Source organism: Coregonus clupeaformis, chromosome 7, assembly GCF_020615455.1.
Source record: "Coregonus clupeaformis isolate EN_2021a chromosome 7, ASM2061545v1, whole genome shotgun sequence".
Lineage (NCBI taxonomy): Eukaryota > Metazoa > Chordata > Actinopteri > Salmoniformes > Salmonidae > Coregonus > Coregonus clupeaformis.
The window spans coordinates 71,629,268-71,646,404 of record NC_059198.1 but is presented as its reverse complement, the minus strand read 5'-3'; the positions used below and the strand labels follow the sequence as shown (position 1 = coordinate 71,646,404).

The following is a 17,137-nucleotide window of genomic DNA, read 5'->3' as shown; positions in this document are numbered from 1 at the left end:
GGTAATCAGGCCTACTATTGTTGTGTCGTCTGCAAACTTGATTGAGTTGGAGGCGTGCATGGCCACACAGTCATGGGTGAATATGGAGTACAGGATGGCGCTGAGCACGCACCCTTGAAAGGCCCCTGTGTTGAGGATCAGCGTATTGGAGGTGTTGTTTCCTACCTTCACCACCTGGGGGCGGCCCGTCAGGAAGGGCGGGGTTCAGACCCAGCCCCGAGCTTAATGATGAGCTTGGAGGGTACTATGGTGTTGAAGGCTGAGCTGTAGTCAATTAACAGCATTCTTACATAGGTATTCCTCTTGTCCAGATGGGATAGGGCGGTGTGCAGTGCGATGGCGATTGCATCGTCTGTGGAACTATTGGGGTGGTATGCAAATTGAAGTGGGTCTAGGGTGTCAGGTAAGGTGGAGGTGAAATGATCCTTAACTAGCCTCTCAAAGCACTTCATGATGACAGAAGTGAGTGCTATGGGGCGATAGTCATTTAGTTCAGTTACCTTTGCTTTCTTCGGTACAGGAACAATGTTGGACATCTTGAAGCAACTGGGGACAGCAGACTGGGATAGAGGCAAGTGGAAGTTTGATTGCACACATGACACCTTGACAGGACATCAATGTATTTAGCTGACCTCTAAAAGGGAGCTAAGCATAGGACCAAGACTGCAGATTGTTTAAAGTGTTTAAACGTAGATCTATTGGTATCAATCAAATGGATTTATAAAGCCCTTTTTGCATCATCAGATGTCACAAAGGGCTTATACAGAAACCCAGTCTAAAACCCTAAGAGCAAGCAATGCAGATGTAGAAGCACAGTGGCTAGGAAAAACTCTAGAAAGGCAGGAACCTACTGTATGAAGAAACCTAGAGACGAACCAGGCTCTGAGGGGTGGCCAGTCTTCTTCTGGCTGTGCCCGGTGGAGATTATAAGAGTACATGGCCATTAAGGCCAGATCATTCTTCAAGATGTTCAAACATTCATAGATGACCAGCAGGGTCAAAACCTGCACCACTGTATGCTGCTACTAAATGTGAAGGCAGATGTTGTGGTAGTACTGCATCTACTATCAAATCCACTGTCCTTTTAGATGGATCAGTATGCACCATCTATGATATCTATGCAATGTAATGGCTGCACTCTAAGCATGTGGGAAGGCTCTGTTAACGGCTCTGAGGCATTAGTGGGAGTAAAATCTGGCTAAGTATTGCTAATGTTTATGCCCTCGATCATCATCCAGACATAGGACTGCCCTTCACCGCTAGCTAATGGAGCTCCTAGCATCATCCATACCCTTTATGAGCACAGCCAGATGTAAATGGGTGGTACTTTTCAAAGCCCTCCTATTTGAATATTCTGTTCTAGCAGAAAATGTCCTAGACCTATTTAAATTGGAGGCTATTTAATTTGACCCATTTCATTTGTAATACAGCAGTAAGGTCCTGTGTGACTCAGTTGGTAGTCTAGCTCATGAGCATGTTTTCAGACTGCTCCCTGTTATTCTTTTGTTCGATAGGTGATGCAGATTTGGATTTCGGACTGACCACACTGTCCTCTATTAAATCAAATTTGACTGCCAAATGTGGGAAGGTGTTTTGTTTGGTTTATTTGGTTAATTGTGGTGGAAAAGCTCAGTTGGGCACAGACTAGGAGGGTCAGAGCCTGGGAGAAAGGAAAGGGGTTTATTGGGTAAGGTAACGTTTCCCACTGCCATTGGAGCTACCGTTTCTGCGTTGTTTTTTGTTTCAGGGCCAGTAAAGCAAACATTGTTCTGTCCCTGGAGATAGGCCTATCCATCACTCCTTGGATAGACCATTTAGATGCTAATGTCTGACTGCACACTGGACTGGAGGAGGCAAGCCTAATGGAACAATGAGAGCAAAATTAGTCAGCAGAAAGCTCTTTGTTTGATTCGCATCCGACGAAAAAGCAGAGGCTATAGCGAGAATAACTTGTTTTCATTCGCTCAGTAATACCTCCTCCCTCTAATTACTTTAAGAGAAATAAAATTTGGGCAAGCAGCAGAAAGATGAGCTTGTTGCTAGGTATCTGGTTTTCGTCTTTCTGTCGTATCCTTCCCTCCTTTGTCAGCTGATGTGTTTTCTAGACGTGCCTTTTTGTAAAATCCCCAGGATGATAGTGGTATGATGCCCAGTTACTCAGCATATCTCACACTTCCAGTGGAATACAGTGACTGGCCTGTGTGACTCTATACCATTCCACCTTTTATGATAAACATGGTTACTGCATAAGTTCGTAGCTCAACTCGGTTGATTTCTTTTCATTTCTGATTTCAGATAAATCCCTGTATCAGCATAGCCTTGCAAGCCGCCTGATCTTGCAAGCTTACACTACCAGAGAATGCCAAGAGTGTGCAAAGCTGTCATCAAGGCAAAGGGTGGCTACTTTGAATAATCTAAAATATAACATAGATTTTGATTTATTTAACACCTTTTTGGTTACTACACGATTCCATTTGTGTTATGTCATAGTTTGATGTCTTCACTATTATTCTACAATGTAGAAAATAGTAAAAATAAAGAAAAACCCTTGAATGAGTAGGTGTGTCCAAACTTTTGACTGGTACTGTACATGATTGTTCGCTGCACAGTGATCAGTCTGGTAATTACGAGGCTAGTATCAGCACTTGCTCAGCGAAATAGTTTTCTGTCCTACTGACCTAGAATGTTGCACATTCTTAGCATAACTTTGACTCAATTCAATGTCACCTACTGTTTGGCTCTCCATTAGCTAGCCTTTATATTTTGCTCATTCATGCAATCATAATGGATGTACTTTTTTTGCCTGCTTCTGCAACTTTTTATCGTTATCAACCGGTCCACTCAAAACAGCACATTATCTCCCATCCACCAGTATAAGTTGATAATGAGTTTTTGAGCTTCTGTAAAAGCCTTGGTTGATTAAACACTGATTGGGCGGAACATTGTGGCCTCCTTGTGTTCAATGGCTGGGCTAATTACTTTTCCACCGAGTTGCTAGCAGACGACACACTTTGATCTTTGGAAGCCCACTCATTCCCCTTAGTCCTGTACACTGCACCACCACACACACGGACAGATGAACAGACACGCACACACACACACACTGAGTCATATAGCACCCACAAGTGAAAAAGACTGCAAGGTAACAGCAGGTGATTTAGCTCCTGTACAACGGCAGCATAATTCCACTGGCGGCAGGTAGCCTAGCGGTTAAGAGTGTTGGGCCAGTAACCGAAAGGTTGCTGGTTCAAATCCCCAAGCCTGAAAGGTGGAAAAGTTGTCCGTTCTGCCCTTCAGCAAGGCAGTTAACCGCCAACGGCTCCCCGGGCGCCGATGATGTGGACGGTAGCCCCCCGCACCGCTCTGATTCAGAGGGGTTGGGTTAAATGTGGAAGACACATTTCGGTTGAATGCAACTGACCTGGTATAGCCTGTTCCACTCCATAAAAGCTGGCATTCACCTATCTGATTAGCAATCTGTCTCCCAGACAGACACGCCTCAGAGAAGCATGTGCACATGATAGCAGATCATGATTGACTGGTTTTTCAGCCACTTCTATTTTTGGCATCCTAAAGTGGAGGGGCATCCATTTTAATATTTTAATCCACCTGGATTTTCCACATTGGACCCTCAGTCAGTGCAGTTGTGTTAGCTAGGCTTATCCTCCAGCGCTACCCCTAGACGTTTAGCCTAATTTGGAGCTCTGGTTATTAACAGTGTGGAGGTGAAAACACAACTACCAGCTGAACTCCAACCATGGCTCTCTGTCCAGTATCCCAGAAGAGAGGTTGTTGACCTGACTTGTGTGTCTGGATATGGACACTCCTCTCTGGGTGTGTTTGCTGCTGCAGCTGGGTGTGGATCGATGGTGCAGGGTGGACTATGATAGCCTATGTTGCCTAGGGGGACCTGTAATTCAATACCACAGACACAGACTGCCTCCAGCTCCTGCTCTCTGTAACAAGCTTCCTCCACCACCACCTAACCCCCACTTCCCCTCCTCTACAGTAACCCTCCTCTGGCTTCCTTCCTCAGCCTTATTGTTAATGTTCACGAATGCCGGATATGTGTGAGGGTATGTAAAGTGTAATTGGACTGCAATGCATTTCGGTGTTTTGACATTGTATTTAGCTTGTGCATGACACATGCTTTTGCCTTATTGTGCATTTGCATAATTAATTTGCACTACATATTTGTCAATATACACTACATGACCAAAAGTATGTGGAGACCTGCTCGTTGAACATCTCATTCCCAAATCATGGGCATTAATATCAAATCAAATTTTATTTGCCACATGCGCCGAATACAGCAGGTGTAGACTTTACAGTGAAATGCTTACTTACAAGCCCTTAACCAACAATGCAGTTTTAAGAAAAAAAGTGTTAAGTAAAAAATAGATACAGTGGGGAGAACAAGTATTTGATACACTGCCGATTTTTGCAGGTTTTCCTACTTACAAAGCATGTAGAGGTCTGTAATTTTTATCATAGGTACACTTCAACTGTGAGAGACGGAATCTAAAACAAAAATCCAGAAAATCACATTGTATGATTTTTAAGTAAATAATTTGCATTTTATTGCATGACATGAGTATTTGATCACCTACCAACCAGTAAGAATTCCGTCTCTCACAGACCTGTTAGTTTTTCTTTAAGAAGCCCTCCTGTTCTCCACTCATTATCTGTATTAACTGCACCTGTTTGAACTCGTTACCTGTATAAAAGACACCTGTCCACACACTCAATCAAACAGACTCCAACCTCTCCACAATGGCCAAGACCAGAGAGCTGTGTAAGGACATCAGGGATAAAATTGTAGACCTGCACAAGGCTGGGATGGGCTACAGGACAATAGGCAAGCAGCTTGGTGAGAAGTTTTGGGTGAACAGGGAGTACAGGAAGGGACTGAGCACGCACCCCTGAGGGGCCCCCATGTTGAGGATCAGCGTGGCAGATGTGTTGTTACCTACCCTTACCACCTGGGAATATAGAATGGCGCCGGAGAAGATGGCTGCCGTTTTACAGCCCTCTAACCAATTGTACTATTATGTGTGTTTTTCCGCGTTATTTGTAATTTAAATTTTGTACATAATGTTTCTGCCATCGTCTCTTATAACCAAAAAGAGCTTCTGGATATCAGGACAGCGATTACTCACCTCGTATTGGATTAAGAATTTTTCTTCAACGAGGCGGCCGCGAAGGATATCCTACAGACACCTGACAAGGCCCAAATCCCTGTCATTCGCATGAGGAAGAGACGGAGATATCGTGGACGTAGGTCGGGGTGCCTTGTAAGGATCCGATGGCGAGCGAGTAAACTGCCGCTCCCATCAATCCTATTAGCCAATCTTCAATCATTGGAAAATTAATTGGATGACCTAAGATTACGGTTATCCTACCAACGGGACATTAAAAACTGTAATATCTTATGTTTCACCGAGTCGTGGCTGAATGACGACATGGATAACATACAGCTAGCGGGCTATACGCTACATCGGCAGGATAGAACGGCTGACTCCGGTAAGACAAGGGGTGGCGGTCTGTGTATATTTGTAAACAACAGCTGGTGCGCAAAATCAAATACTAAGGAAGTCTCGAGGTTTTGCTCGCCTGAGGTAGAGTATCTTATGATAAGCTGTAGACCACACTATTTACCAAGAGAGTTTATCTATATTTTTCATAGCTGTCTATTTACCACCACAAACCAATGCTGGCATTAAGATTGCACTGAATGAGCTGTATAAGGCCATAAGTCAACAGGAAAACGCCCATCCAGAGGCAGCGCTCCTAGTGGCCGGGGACTTTAATGGAGGGAAACTTAAATCCGTTCTACCTAATTTCTACCAGCATGTTAAATGTGCAACCAGAGGAAAAAAAACTCTAGACCACCTTTACTCCACACACAGAGACGCATACAAAGCTCTCCCTCGCCCTCCATTTGGCAAATCTGACCATAACTCTATCCTCCTGATTCCTGCTTATAAGCAAAAACTAAAGCAGGAAGCACCAGTGACTCGGTTAATAAAAAAGTGGTCAGGTGACGCAGATGCTAAGCTACAGGACTGTTTTGCTAGCACAGACTGGAACATGTTCCGGGATTCTTCAGATAGCATTGAGGAGTACACCACATCAGTCACTGGCTTCATCAATAAGTGCATCGATGATGTCGTCCCCACAGTGACCGTACGTACATACCCCAACCAGAAGCCATGGATTACAGGAAACATCCGCACTGAGCTAAAGGGTAGAGCTGCCGCTTTCAAGGAGCGGGACTCTAACCCGGATGCTTATAAGAAATCCCGCTATGCCCTCCGACGAACCATCAAACAGGCAAAGAGTCAATACAGGACTAAGATTGAATCGTACCACACCGGCTCTGATGCTCGTCGGATGTGTCAGGGCTTGAAAACTATTACAGACTACAAAGGGAAGCACAGCCACGAGCTTCCCAGTGACACAAGCCTACCAGACGAGCTAAACCACTTCTATGCTCGCTTCGAGGCAAGCAACACTGAAGCATGCATGAGAGCACCAGCTGTTCCGGATGACTATGTGATCACGCTCTCCGTAGCTGATGTGAGTAAGACTTTTAAGCAGGTCAACATTCACAAGGCCGCAGGGCCAGACGGATTACCAGGACGTGTACTCCGAGCATGTGCTGACCAACTGGCAAGTGTCTTCACTGACATTTTCAACATGTCCCTGACTGAGTCTGTAATACCAACATGTTTCAAGCAGACCACCATAGTCCCCGTGCCCAAGGACACTAAGATAACCTGCCTAAATGACTACCGACCCGTAGCACTGACGTCTGTAGCCATGAAGTGCTTTGAAAGGCTGGTCATGGCTCACATCAACACCATTATCCCAGAAACCCTAGACCCACTCCAATTTGCATACCGCTCCAACAGATCCACAGATGATGCAATCTCTATTGCACTCCACACTGCCCTTTCCCACCTGGACAAGAGGAACACCTATGTGAGAATGCTATTCATTGACTACAGCTCAGCATTCAACACCATAGTGCCCTCAAAGCTCATCACTAAGCTAAGGATCCTGGGACTAAACACCTCCCTCTGCAACTGGATCCTGGACTTCCTGACGGGCCGCCCCCAGGTGGTAAGGGTAGGTAACAACACATCTGCCACACTGATCCTCAACACGGGGGCCCCTCAGGGGTGCGTGCTCAGTCCCCCTCCTGTACTCCCTGTTCACCCATGACTGCATGGCCAGGCACCACTCCAACACCATCATTAAGTTTGCCGACGACACAACAGTGGTAGGCCTGATCACCGACAACGATGAGACAGCCTATAGGGAGGAGGTCAGAGACCTGGCCGTGTGGTGCCAGGATAACAACCTCTCCCTCAACGTGACCAAGACAAAGGAGATGATTGTGGACTACAGGAAAAAAAGAGGACTGAGCACGCCCCCATTCTCATCGACGGGGCTGTAGTGGAACAGGTTGAGAGCTTCAAGTTCCTTGGTGTCCACATCACCAACGAACTATCATGGTCCAAACACACCAAGACAGTCGTGAAGAGGGCACGACAAAGCCTATTCCCCCTCAGGAGACTGAAAAGATTCGGCATGGGTCCTCAGATCCTCAAAAAATTATACAGCTGCACTATCGAGAGCATCCTGACTGGTTGCATCACCGCCTGGTATGGCAACTGCTTGGCCTCCGACCGCAAGGCACTACAGAGGGTAGTGCGTATGGCCCAGTACATCACTGGGGACAAGCTTCCTGCCATCCAGGACCTCTATACCAGGCGGTGTCAGAGGAAGGCCCTCAAAATTGTCAAAGACTCCAGCCACCCTAGTCATAGACTGTTCTCTCTGCTACCGCACGGCAAGCGGTACCAGACTGCCAAGTCTAGGTCCAAAAGACTTCTCAACAGCTTCTACCCCCAAGCCATAAGACTCCTGAACAGCTAATCATGGCTACCCGGACTATTTGCACCGCCCCCCCCCCCACCCCATCTTTTTACACTGCTGCTACTCTGTTAATTATTTATGCATAGTCACTTTAACTCTACCCACATGTACATATTACTTCAACTACCTCAACTAGCCGGTGCCCCCGCACATTGACTCTGCACCGGTACCCCCCTGTATATATAGCCTCCCTACTGTTATTTTATTTTACTTCTGCTCTTTTTTCTCAACACTTTTTTGTTGTTTTATTTTAAATTTTTATAAAAAATAAATGCACTGTTGGTTAAGGGCTGTAAGTAAGCATTTCACTGTAATGTCTGCACCTGTTGTATTCGGCGCATGTGGCCAATAAAATTTGATTTGATTTGGGGGCGGCCCGTCAGGAAGTCCAGGATCCAGTTGCAAAGGTGATGAGCTTTGAGGGCACTATGGTGTTGAACGCTGAGCTGTAGTCAATGAATAGCATTCTCACGTAGATGTTCCTCTTGTCCAGGTGGGAAAGGGCAGTGTGGAGTGCAATCGAGATTGCATCATCTGTGGATCTGTTGTGGCGGAATGCAAATTGGAGTGGGTCTAGGGTTTGAAGCGTATATCCTGACAGCTGTATGTTATCCATGTCGTCGTTCAGCCACGACTCGGTGAAACATAAGATATTACAGTTTAATGTCCCGTAGGTAGGATTTCCTTGATCTTAGGTCGTCCATTTTTTTTCAAATGATTGTACGTTGGCTAATAGGATTGATGGAAGAGGCAATGTATATGCAATGTTTGTGTTTGTGCACTTGTGTGTCACCTTCTTACCATCATTAATGCCACACATGCTATTCCCACGGCTTATCTTGCTCTTGTCACGCCTGCCCTGGCTCCTTGATGTAGATCTGGTGGGGATGGGGTGGTCATTAGAATTTAGGGATGTATCTAGCACAGTAGAGCGGTGAGCAGAACAGCTAGCGCCACGGGAAGCCTGCTGGCCCTTTGTCATAATGATGCTGCTGCATTTCACCCTTCTCTTAGCACACAGTTAATTTATACGAACCTAATTATGTATTCTCCCATAATCCCCTTCTCTTTCAATCAGAGTGCAATCTGAGCAAGCCACTGTGATAGGCTTAGAGGCATCTAGTGTGCATCACACGTCTTCGTTAGCCCCATAGAAGAGACGGAACCAGTTTGACCTGCCTCTGTTCCAGGGGGAAATGGAATGATGATACGCAGGTATGTATTTTAAGCTCTGAGGTAATGCGGTCAGCAGAGGGACTTAGGAGGCCTGGGGTGTCTCACTATGGAGAGGTGTGGCGCTACTATCCTAGTCCCTGGCCACGCTTGTGACAGTGACACATCTGGGACAAGTCTAGGGATTGGGGGAGGGGAAAAACCCCATGTCTACTTTGCAGTCACTCTTCCTGGTCTGAGCACAACTCCTAGTTCCTCTTCCTAACCCATCAGCTCTTGCAGATCTGAATGAACTAGATGGGTGTAAATTAGGTGTAGCCATCAGTTTTCATGCTCTCCTCTCACGCTCTCTCTCTTTCCCCATCTCTTTCTGAAAAGGCAGTCATTTTCCTTTCCCTCAGGACTGATGACTCAGAGTAGAGATGGATGTGTAATTACCTCTGTGGCGTTAAGTGGGTTTTTCTCCCCGTCTTCTCTCCTCCATTTTCACGTTTAATTCCTCCCAGTGACAGATAATGGGTAATTGAGAATGAGGATGCAATTTTTGGAGCCCAGTGACAATTAGGCTGCTGATTCATATTAGATCTGTTTGAATGTTTTTATTTTGAAGAAGAATGGGCACAAAGCCCATTGGAAACCATGACTGATGTTGGAACTGTGTGGTGTCCACACGCCAGTGGCTTAATGCTAATCAGTAGTCTTACAGTGTTCGCTGCTAATTTTCCATACTTGAATTTGTGGTTTGTTGGCCCAGATTTTATTGAGGTTGTCTCTGCTGCCTCTCCTATTGAATATTCCTTTATTGGGGGTTTCTTCGGATGGGGCCACAGTGTCTCCGGACCGCTCCTGTCTCAGCCTCCAGTATTTATGCTGCAGTAGTTTGTGTCGGGGGGCTGGGGTTAGTTGGTTATACCTGGAGTACTTCTCCTGTCTTATCCAGTGTCCTGTGTGAATTTAAGTATGCTCTCTCTAATTCTCTCGTTCTCTCTTTCTCTCTGAGAACCTGAGCCCTAGGACCATACGTCAGGACTACCGGGCATGCTGACACCTTGCTGTCCCCAGTCCGCCTGGCCTTGCTGCTATTCCAGTTTCAACTGTTCTGCCTGCGGTTACGAAACCCCCTACCTGTCCCAGACCTGCTGTTTTCAACTCTTAATGATCGGCTATGAAAAGCCAACTGAGAGACCTGAGCCCTAGGACCATACGTTCGGGACTACCGGCCGTGGTGACTCCTTGCTGTCCCCAGTCCGCCTGGCCTTGCTGCTATTCCAGTTTCAACTGTTCTGCCTGCGGTTATGGAACCCCTACCTGTCCCAGACCTGCTGTTTTCAACTCTTAATGATCGGCTATGAAAAGCCAACTGAGATTTATTCCTGATTATTATTTGACCATGCTTGTCACTTATGAACATTTTTGAACATCTTGGCATGGTTCTGTTATAATCTCCACCCGGCACAGCCAGAAGAGGACTGGCCACCCCTCATAGCCTGGTTCCTCTCTAGGTTTCTTCCTAGGTTTTGGCCTTTCTAGGGAGTTTTTCCTAGCCACCGTGCTTCTACACCTGCATTACTAGCTGTTTGGGGTTTTAGGCTGGGTTTCTGTACAGCACTTCGAGATATTAGCTGATGTACGAAGGGCTATATAAAATAAAATTGATTGAATTGATATTGTGCTACTGTATGATGTAAGAAGTTGTCATTGCTTAAGTGCTGTTAATATTGAATGTGTAGAGTATGTCCAATGAGAGATGTTCCAGTATGAGCTTCCTTATCAACCAGAGCTATAAGACCTCATGACTCACTGTATGATTTAAACATGGATTTGCGTTAATGGCGTCAACATTTATGTGTTGGTGAACAGTAGTATTTTTTAAATATACACTACCGTTCAAAAGTTTTGGGTCACTTAGAAATGTCCTTGTTTTCCATTAAAATAACTTCAAATTGATCAGAAATACAGTGTAGACATTGTTAATGTTGTAAATGGCTATTTAATGGAATATCTACATAGGCGTACAGAGGCCCATTATCAGCAACCATCAGTCCTGTGTTCCAATGGCACGTTGTGTTTGCTAATCCAAGTTATCATTTTAAAAGGATAATTGATCATTAGAAAACCATTTTGTAATTATGTTAGCACAGCTGAAAACTGTTGTGCTGATTTAAAGAAGCAATAAAACTGGCCTTCTTGAGACTAGTTGAGTATCTGGAGCATCAGCAATTGTGGGTTCGATTACAGACTCAAAATGGCCAGAAACAAATAACTTTCTTCTGAAACTCATCAGTCTATTCTTGTACCCACTGCCAGCTTCCCCACCCTGTCATGTACAGCTAGTGGGCTCTTTGAACTACTGTATACCTAGAGCTTAACATGCATTCATTATTGATGTTGAGGGGCTGTGCTGCGATGCCAGAGGCTTTTTCTGCTCCATTACTGGACTCCCACTGGGACGTAGACCCTACCTGTGAGATGCGCACTTCACCCCAGCTAGCATTGGCTAACACGGTTAGCACCGACTCCCTCTATTTCTGCTAGGGACACTTCACCCCAGCTAGCGTTGGCTAACACGGTTAGCACTGACTCCCTCTATTTCTACTAGGGACACTTCAACCCAGCTAGCGTTGGCTAACACAGTTAGCACTGAAACTCCCTCTATTGCTGCTAGGGGCACTTCACCCCAGCTAGCGTTGGCTAACACAGTTAGCACTGACCTCTATTTCTATGTCTGTGAGTGACCCCAGAGTGGAAATGAGAGACAAAGAGGGAGACTGGGCCTGCTGTTAGCCATGTGCCCTGGCTATATGAAGCCTCTGTCTGCCTGTTGCAGAGCTCTAGTCATTAGCGCTAGACTGGCTTCTCTAATCTGCCAGCAGCACCCTGGGGACAACTGCAGGAAGTGTGTACCGCAGGCCACATAATGGAATAAGCTTTCCCTTTACTGTTACCACTTTAGCTCTCTGTCTCACTCACATGTGCACCTCCCTATTTCATTCTCTCCCCCTCTCATGTGCTCTGCACACTCTCATCCTCACACTCAATCCTACTCCCTCTAGCTTTCCTCTCATACACACACTCCCCTTTCCACTCAGGTGCGGTTGAGCTCGACTGAAGACTCATCAGTGTGACCTCCAGAAACTAGCTAGCAACCTTTCAGACAGGAAGCGAGGGGAAGGCCACTCATGACTTGAAGAGCTGTCTGCACAGTAAAGGCCTCAGACGTAACTCATCAACACAATAACTGTGGGTATAGAGCGTGAGCTTGTGTGAGAATGGATTTGTAACGGGGCGCTTTTCATAGGCGTGAGCAATCGTGACAGGAACATTATAGGCTAGGCTAAGAAGACTGCATGCTCAGCTTAGCTTTTCTCTAGCAGCCTGGCTGTCTGTCAGTAGCTCTCACTCACTGCAGGCCTATGTGCAAAGTTGTTTAATTTAGAGCCGGCGGTGCTTAACTTTTCTCAGGGGTGGAGACCCGGGGTCAGGCCTCCTCGATAGGGGTGCACTGTAGCCAGCCTCGGTGCCTTTGTCCAGGGGGAAGGTTTTTCCTGTGGCACCAGAGAACTGGGTCAAAGGGATTAATTTCCTGGCCTGGCTGGATCTAGTCGTTCGGCGCTAATGTGAGATTAGCTGGTGAGTTTCAGTTCCAAAACGTCTCTGGGTGCCGCCCGCCTGTTCTTCACATGGGGTGGGGGGATATTTAGGAAATGATTGGTGCCTCTAAATAGGGGTGGTTGGGATGTGGAATGGGCAATGGGGGGGGGGGGGTGGGGTTGGAGGTGGTGGATGTTTTCCCTCCCCTTCTGTTCATCATTGTGACTGGGGGAATTACAGGGGGAATTGTGTTCACGGGGGGCAGGCTGGCCAGGAATCAGGTGGTGTAGGGGGGCATCTTTGGCCTACTATTACCAGAACTCTGTCATTACCATTGGGTGGGGGAGGGTCTTTTTTTAAAACCTTTTTTGTATATACAATCTTTTGATTGGCCGCCCACAACTGCCCACTGCTTTTATTTTAGTGGCTGTCTGGTGTCCATTTTGCTTCTAAAAGTCACTGCAGAATCTGAGAGTTATGAATAGGGTAATTGCTCAGCTCGGAGTAATGTGCCCTTGAGCGTAATAGTGTAATGGGCTATTAGCAGCTCTATGTTAATTGTTTTAGCCTTTCTTGCGGCACAGTCAGGGCAGTGTGTGAATAGCCTCTCTCTCCCTCAGTTGCTCTGCTGTTACATGGTTCATATAAGCTATTTTTTGCCCAGCTTTCTTTTTGCAGCAGCTCTATTCCTCATAGATATCTGTAATGAGGTTATGTGAGCACAGCACCACTGGGGGTTTGGTAAGTAGTGGAATTAAAGGAGAGGGCTTAATGAGGTTTCTTTGATGTGCTTTGACTCTCTCCTCTCCTCTCCTCATCCCTTTGCTCCCCACAGCAGTCTAAAGTCAACCCTATCTGTACAGTATGTACACTCATGACAGACAGTGACTCTTTCCTCTCAGAACAACAACAGTATTGACAAAGCTTCTAGAATGTTTTCTCATGTTTCATTTTAAGAATCACTTGTTGACCCGTGGGTTTAAAATAGTTTTGGAGAGGCTGTTGGAATATTTGGGGGGAGGGGTAGCCATTTTTTGCACTGATTAATGTCTCTTCAAGAATTGTTTTCATGGAGAGGAGGATATTATGTCTACGTGTGAGTAACATTGGACTCTCTCTCTCTCCAACTACCTAGGTATTGGTAAGAATGTGATCTGCGACCGCACCGCCACCCCGCTGGATGCCTTTCGCATGATGTCGGCCGCCCAGTACTACCCCAAGCTGCTGAGTATCATGGGAAACGTACTGCGCTTCCTTCCTGCCTTCGTACGCATGAAGGAGCTAGTGGAGGAGGGCTATGTGGGGGAGCTGCTGGTCTGCGAGGCCCAGGTCCACAGTGGCAGTCTGTTGGGTAAGAAGTACAACTGGAGCTGTGACGACCTAATGGGCGGTGGGGGGCTGCACTCGGTGGGCAGCTACATCATAGACCTGCTCACCTTCCTGACGGGCCAGCGGGCGGCCAAGGTGCATGGCTTCCTCAAGACTTTCGTCAAGCAGACAGAGCACATCTGCGGCATCCGCCAGATTACCAGTGACGACTTCTGCACCTTCCAGATGGTGCTGGAGGGGGGCGCCTGCTGCACTGTCACGCTCAACTTCAACGTGCCTGGTGACTTCCGCCAAGAGGTGATCGTGGTGGGCACGGTGGGCCGGCTGACGGTCAGAGGCACGGACCTGTACGGCCAGAAGAACACCATGGAGGGAGGGCCAGAGCTACTGCTGAAGGACACCACCCCTCTGGAGAAGGCCTCCCTACCGGAGAAGGCTTTTAGTGACATCCCCTCGCCCTACCTGACAGGAACCATCCGTATGGTGCAGGCGGTGCGGCAGGCCTTTGAGGACCAGGACGACAGGCGCACGTGGGACGGAAGGCCGCTGACTATGGCGGCCACATTCGAGGACTGCCTGTACGCACTTTGCGTAGTGGACACTATCAAGAAGTCCAACCAGTGCGGCGAGTGGCAGAACATTGAGGTCATGAAAGAGGAGCCCGAGGTAAGCCCGGCGTACCTGATCAGCGAGGCCATGCGGCGCAGCAGGATGTCTCTCTACTGCTAGCACTGGCACCAAAATGGCTGCCTGGTGCTAGAGACTGGGGTGAGAGAGTTGTCACTGTGCCCTCATTGGTTCGCTTCCCCTAAAAAAGATGTGAACAGTGATGAACTCTCTCCGATCTAATTTTCCTCTCTTCTGCATGATCTATTCTGGATTACTATGCCTCACATCGTGGCTCTGAGAAAGGGGAGGAATAGAGAGCATCTCCAAAAAGAAAAAGGCGATGCTATGGATGCGACACTCGGGACAACCGAGTGGTTTTACTGCACCTCTAGAGAGGTGAATGTTTAAACCCCAGGGGGCTTCGCTTCCTGTCTCTGTGTATGTGTGGGAAACCAGAGAAGGAAAACGCAGAAAAATCGATTGTTTGTCTGGTAGGGCTTTTAGTAAGGTCCCCTCCGGTTAAGTATGCAATAAATCTGCAGGCTAGTGGAATTGTGTCATCCTAAGCAAAAAAAGTGTGATGGGTCCGCACTCATCCGCACTCAGAATTATGTCATCCTGCCTGAATCAAGGGAATACCTTTTTTGCCTGCTTCTCGTTTTTGTAGTAACGTCCATATGCAATAGACCGACACATAATCTGTGGATGGTGGTGCAATCCCATGCTATGCTGTGAGTAAAGCCTAGGCACATGTTTTCTATCCCCATGTTTTCAATCTCAAGGTCATGCCTGTTGCTAAGCTAATAGCCTTAGCTTAGCCAGCTAGGTTAGCGGTGCATGCGCTAAAGCTTCTTACACATTTACATTTACATTTTAGTCATTTAGCAGACGCTCTTATCCAGAGCGACTTACATGAGCAATTAGGGTTAAGTGCCTTGCTCAAGGGCACATCGACAGATTTTTCATCTACACAGCAGCAACGATGTAGAGTAAAACAATCAGTAATAGCATCCCTCTGGGTTAGTGCATGGATGGGACACTAGCACACATGAAACCTTCAGATTAGGATTTAAGAATTCCCATAGGAACTCTCTGATTGTAAAGGCTAGTGTTTTGTGACTCTTTATAGTTTGTGTGAATATGTAGCTTAGTGCTACTAACAGAAGGGCAAGTAGAACATGGTCTAATTAGTATTATTTCTTTGTTGAGAAGACCACTGATTTTCACCTCGTCATTTACTCATCACTATCCACACAGGTTACATGAGAGAATAGTTGCATAAATTACCATGCAAAACATTGATTTTTGTATTTTATTCAAGCTTGATCTTTGTTTCCCCAATGTTGATTGTGTTCTCAAATGATGCTACTGTACATCACCATCTGCATACACCTACTTTTCCATAGTCTTGTATAATACAAAAAAGTTCAAATGGTTTCAAATGTGTCATGATATAAATGTACTGTATGTATTTTTTTGTTTTTAATCTATCTGCGAAAAGACAGGAACACACTGTTCAGTGTAAAAGTATTAATTTTTCATTTTGGACTGATTCATACTGTATCGGGAGAAGAGTCTAGTTCGTGGGTGACAGTTGAGGTAAGAGAGGTCTTTAAGCATTCAGTTCCTCTGTGTGTTGGTCCATACTGTGGGATGTCTGAAGACAATGACTACTTTTGTTGGAGTATAGAGACATTTTTGAATCATGTGGTCCTAATTTGTATTAAATGTTGATAGGTGCAGCCATTTTAAGAATTCTATTAGCTTCCTCCACTTTGCAGCTAATTAACAGTTATCGTCTGTCCAGTAACCCATTTTGCCCTGTATTCATGTTTCACTGATGTGGTATATTGTGTTTGACAGTGGGTTTTGGAACATTTTATATTTTTCTGACCATGCTTATTAGGCATTCCACAAAGAGGTCTGAAGTTAGCTTTGTTTGGTGTGTCCTGCAAGTTGTTTTTTCAGTAGCTTTTCAACCAACAAGACAAGCTTCTCACATGCTGCTGACCTTTCCCAAGTTCTGTAAACACTATCTCACTCTCAGATTGGGTGACGTGTTCTGCATAGAAACATGATAAGAAGTCACCTGTTATACCACTGTAGATCGTAATAGCTTATCAATACTGTAGACTTTGCCCCTTGTCCACTGAGGACCTTTGCACCATAAATATGCCTTGATCTTTTCAATGAAACCTGGAAAACATTGGATTGGAATAAACTCTCCAAAGTTGCACACTATGGTATAAGAATCCCCAGTTACTTGATGGACTTTGCCATCTAAAGGAAAGAGACAGAGGGCAATGTCTAAAGATGTGCTCTTTCCAACTCTCTCTGTTAGTACCCTATATTCCTAAGCCGGGTCTATGGCCTTGTTCCAAACAATGCTCCTCTAAAGATGCACCCAGAGCATAGGAGAGGAAGTCCCCTGTTGAGGCCTTATAGGGAGGACGTAGGAACCGTGGTTTAGTCCCCAGTCTTCCAGTCTGGA

At 46.1% G+C, this 17,137-nt stretch overlaps 1 protein-coding gene across 2 annotated transcripts in view; it reads left to right on the top strand.

Annotated features, from left to right (window-relative positions):
* The window catches only part of gfod1 (glucose-fructose oxidoreductase domain containing 1), a 37,128-nt gene extending 20,724 nt beyond the window's left edge, over positions 1–16,404 (top strand). The window contains exons 1-2 of one of the 2 annotated variants that reach the window (XM_041879802.1): positions 9,082–9,159; positions 13,844–16,404. In XM_041879802.1, the coding sequence (XP_041735736.1) occupies positions 13,900–14,766 (867 nt within the window). In that variant the 5' untranslated portion in view covers positions 9,082–9,159; positions 13,844–13,899 and the 3' untranslated portion in view covers positions 14,767–16,404. Of the gene's footprint in view, positions 1–9,081; positions 9,160–13,843 lie in introns of those variants that run through there. The other variant, XM_041879801.1, reaches the window with a different exon arrangement.
* The last annotated feature ends 733 nt before the right edge of the window (positions 16,405–17,137 follow it).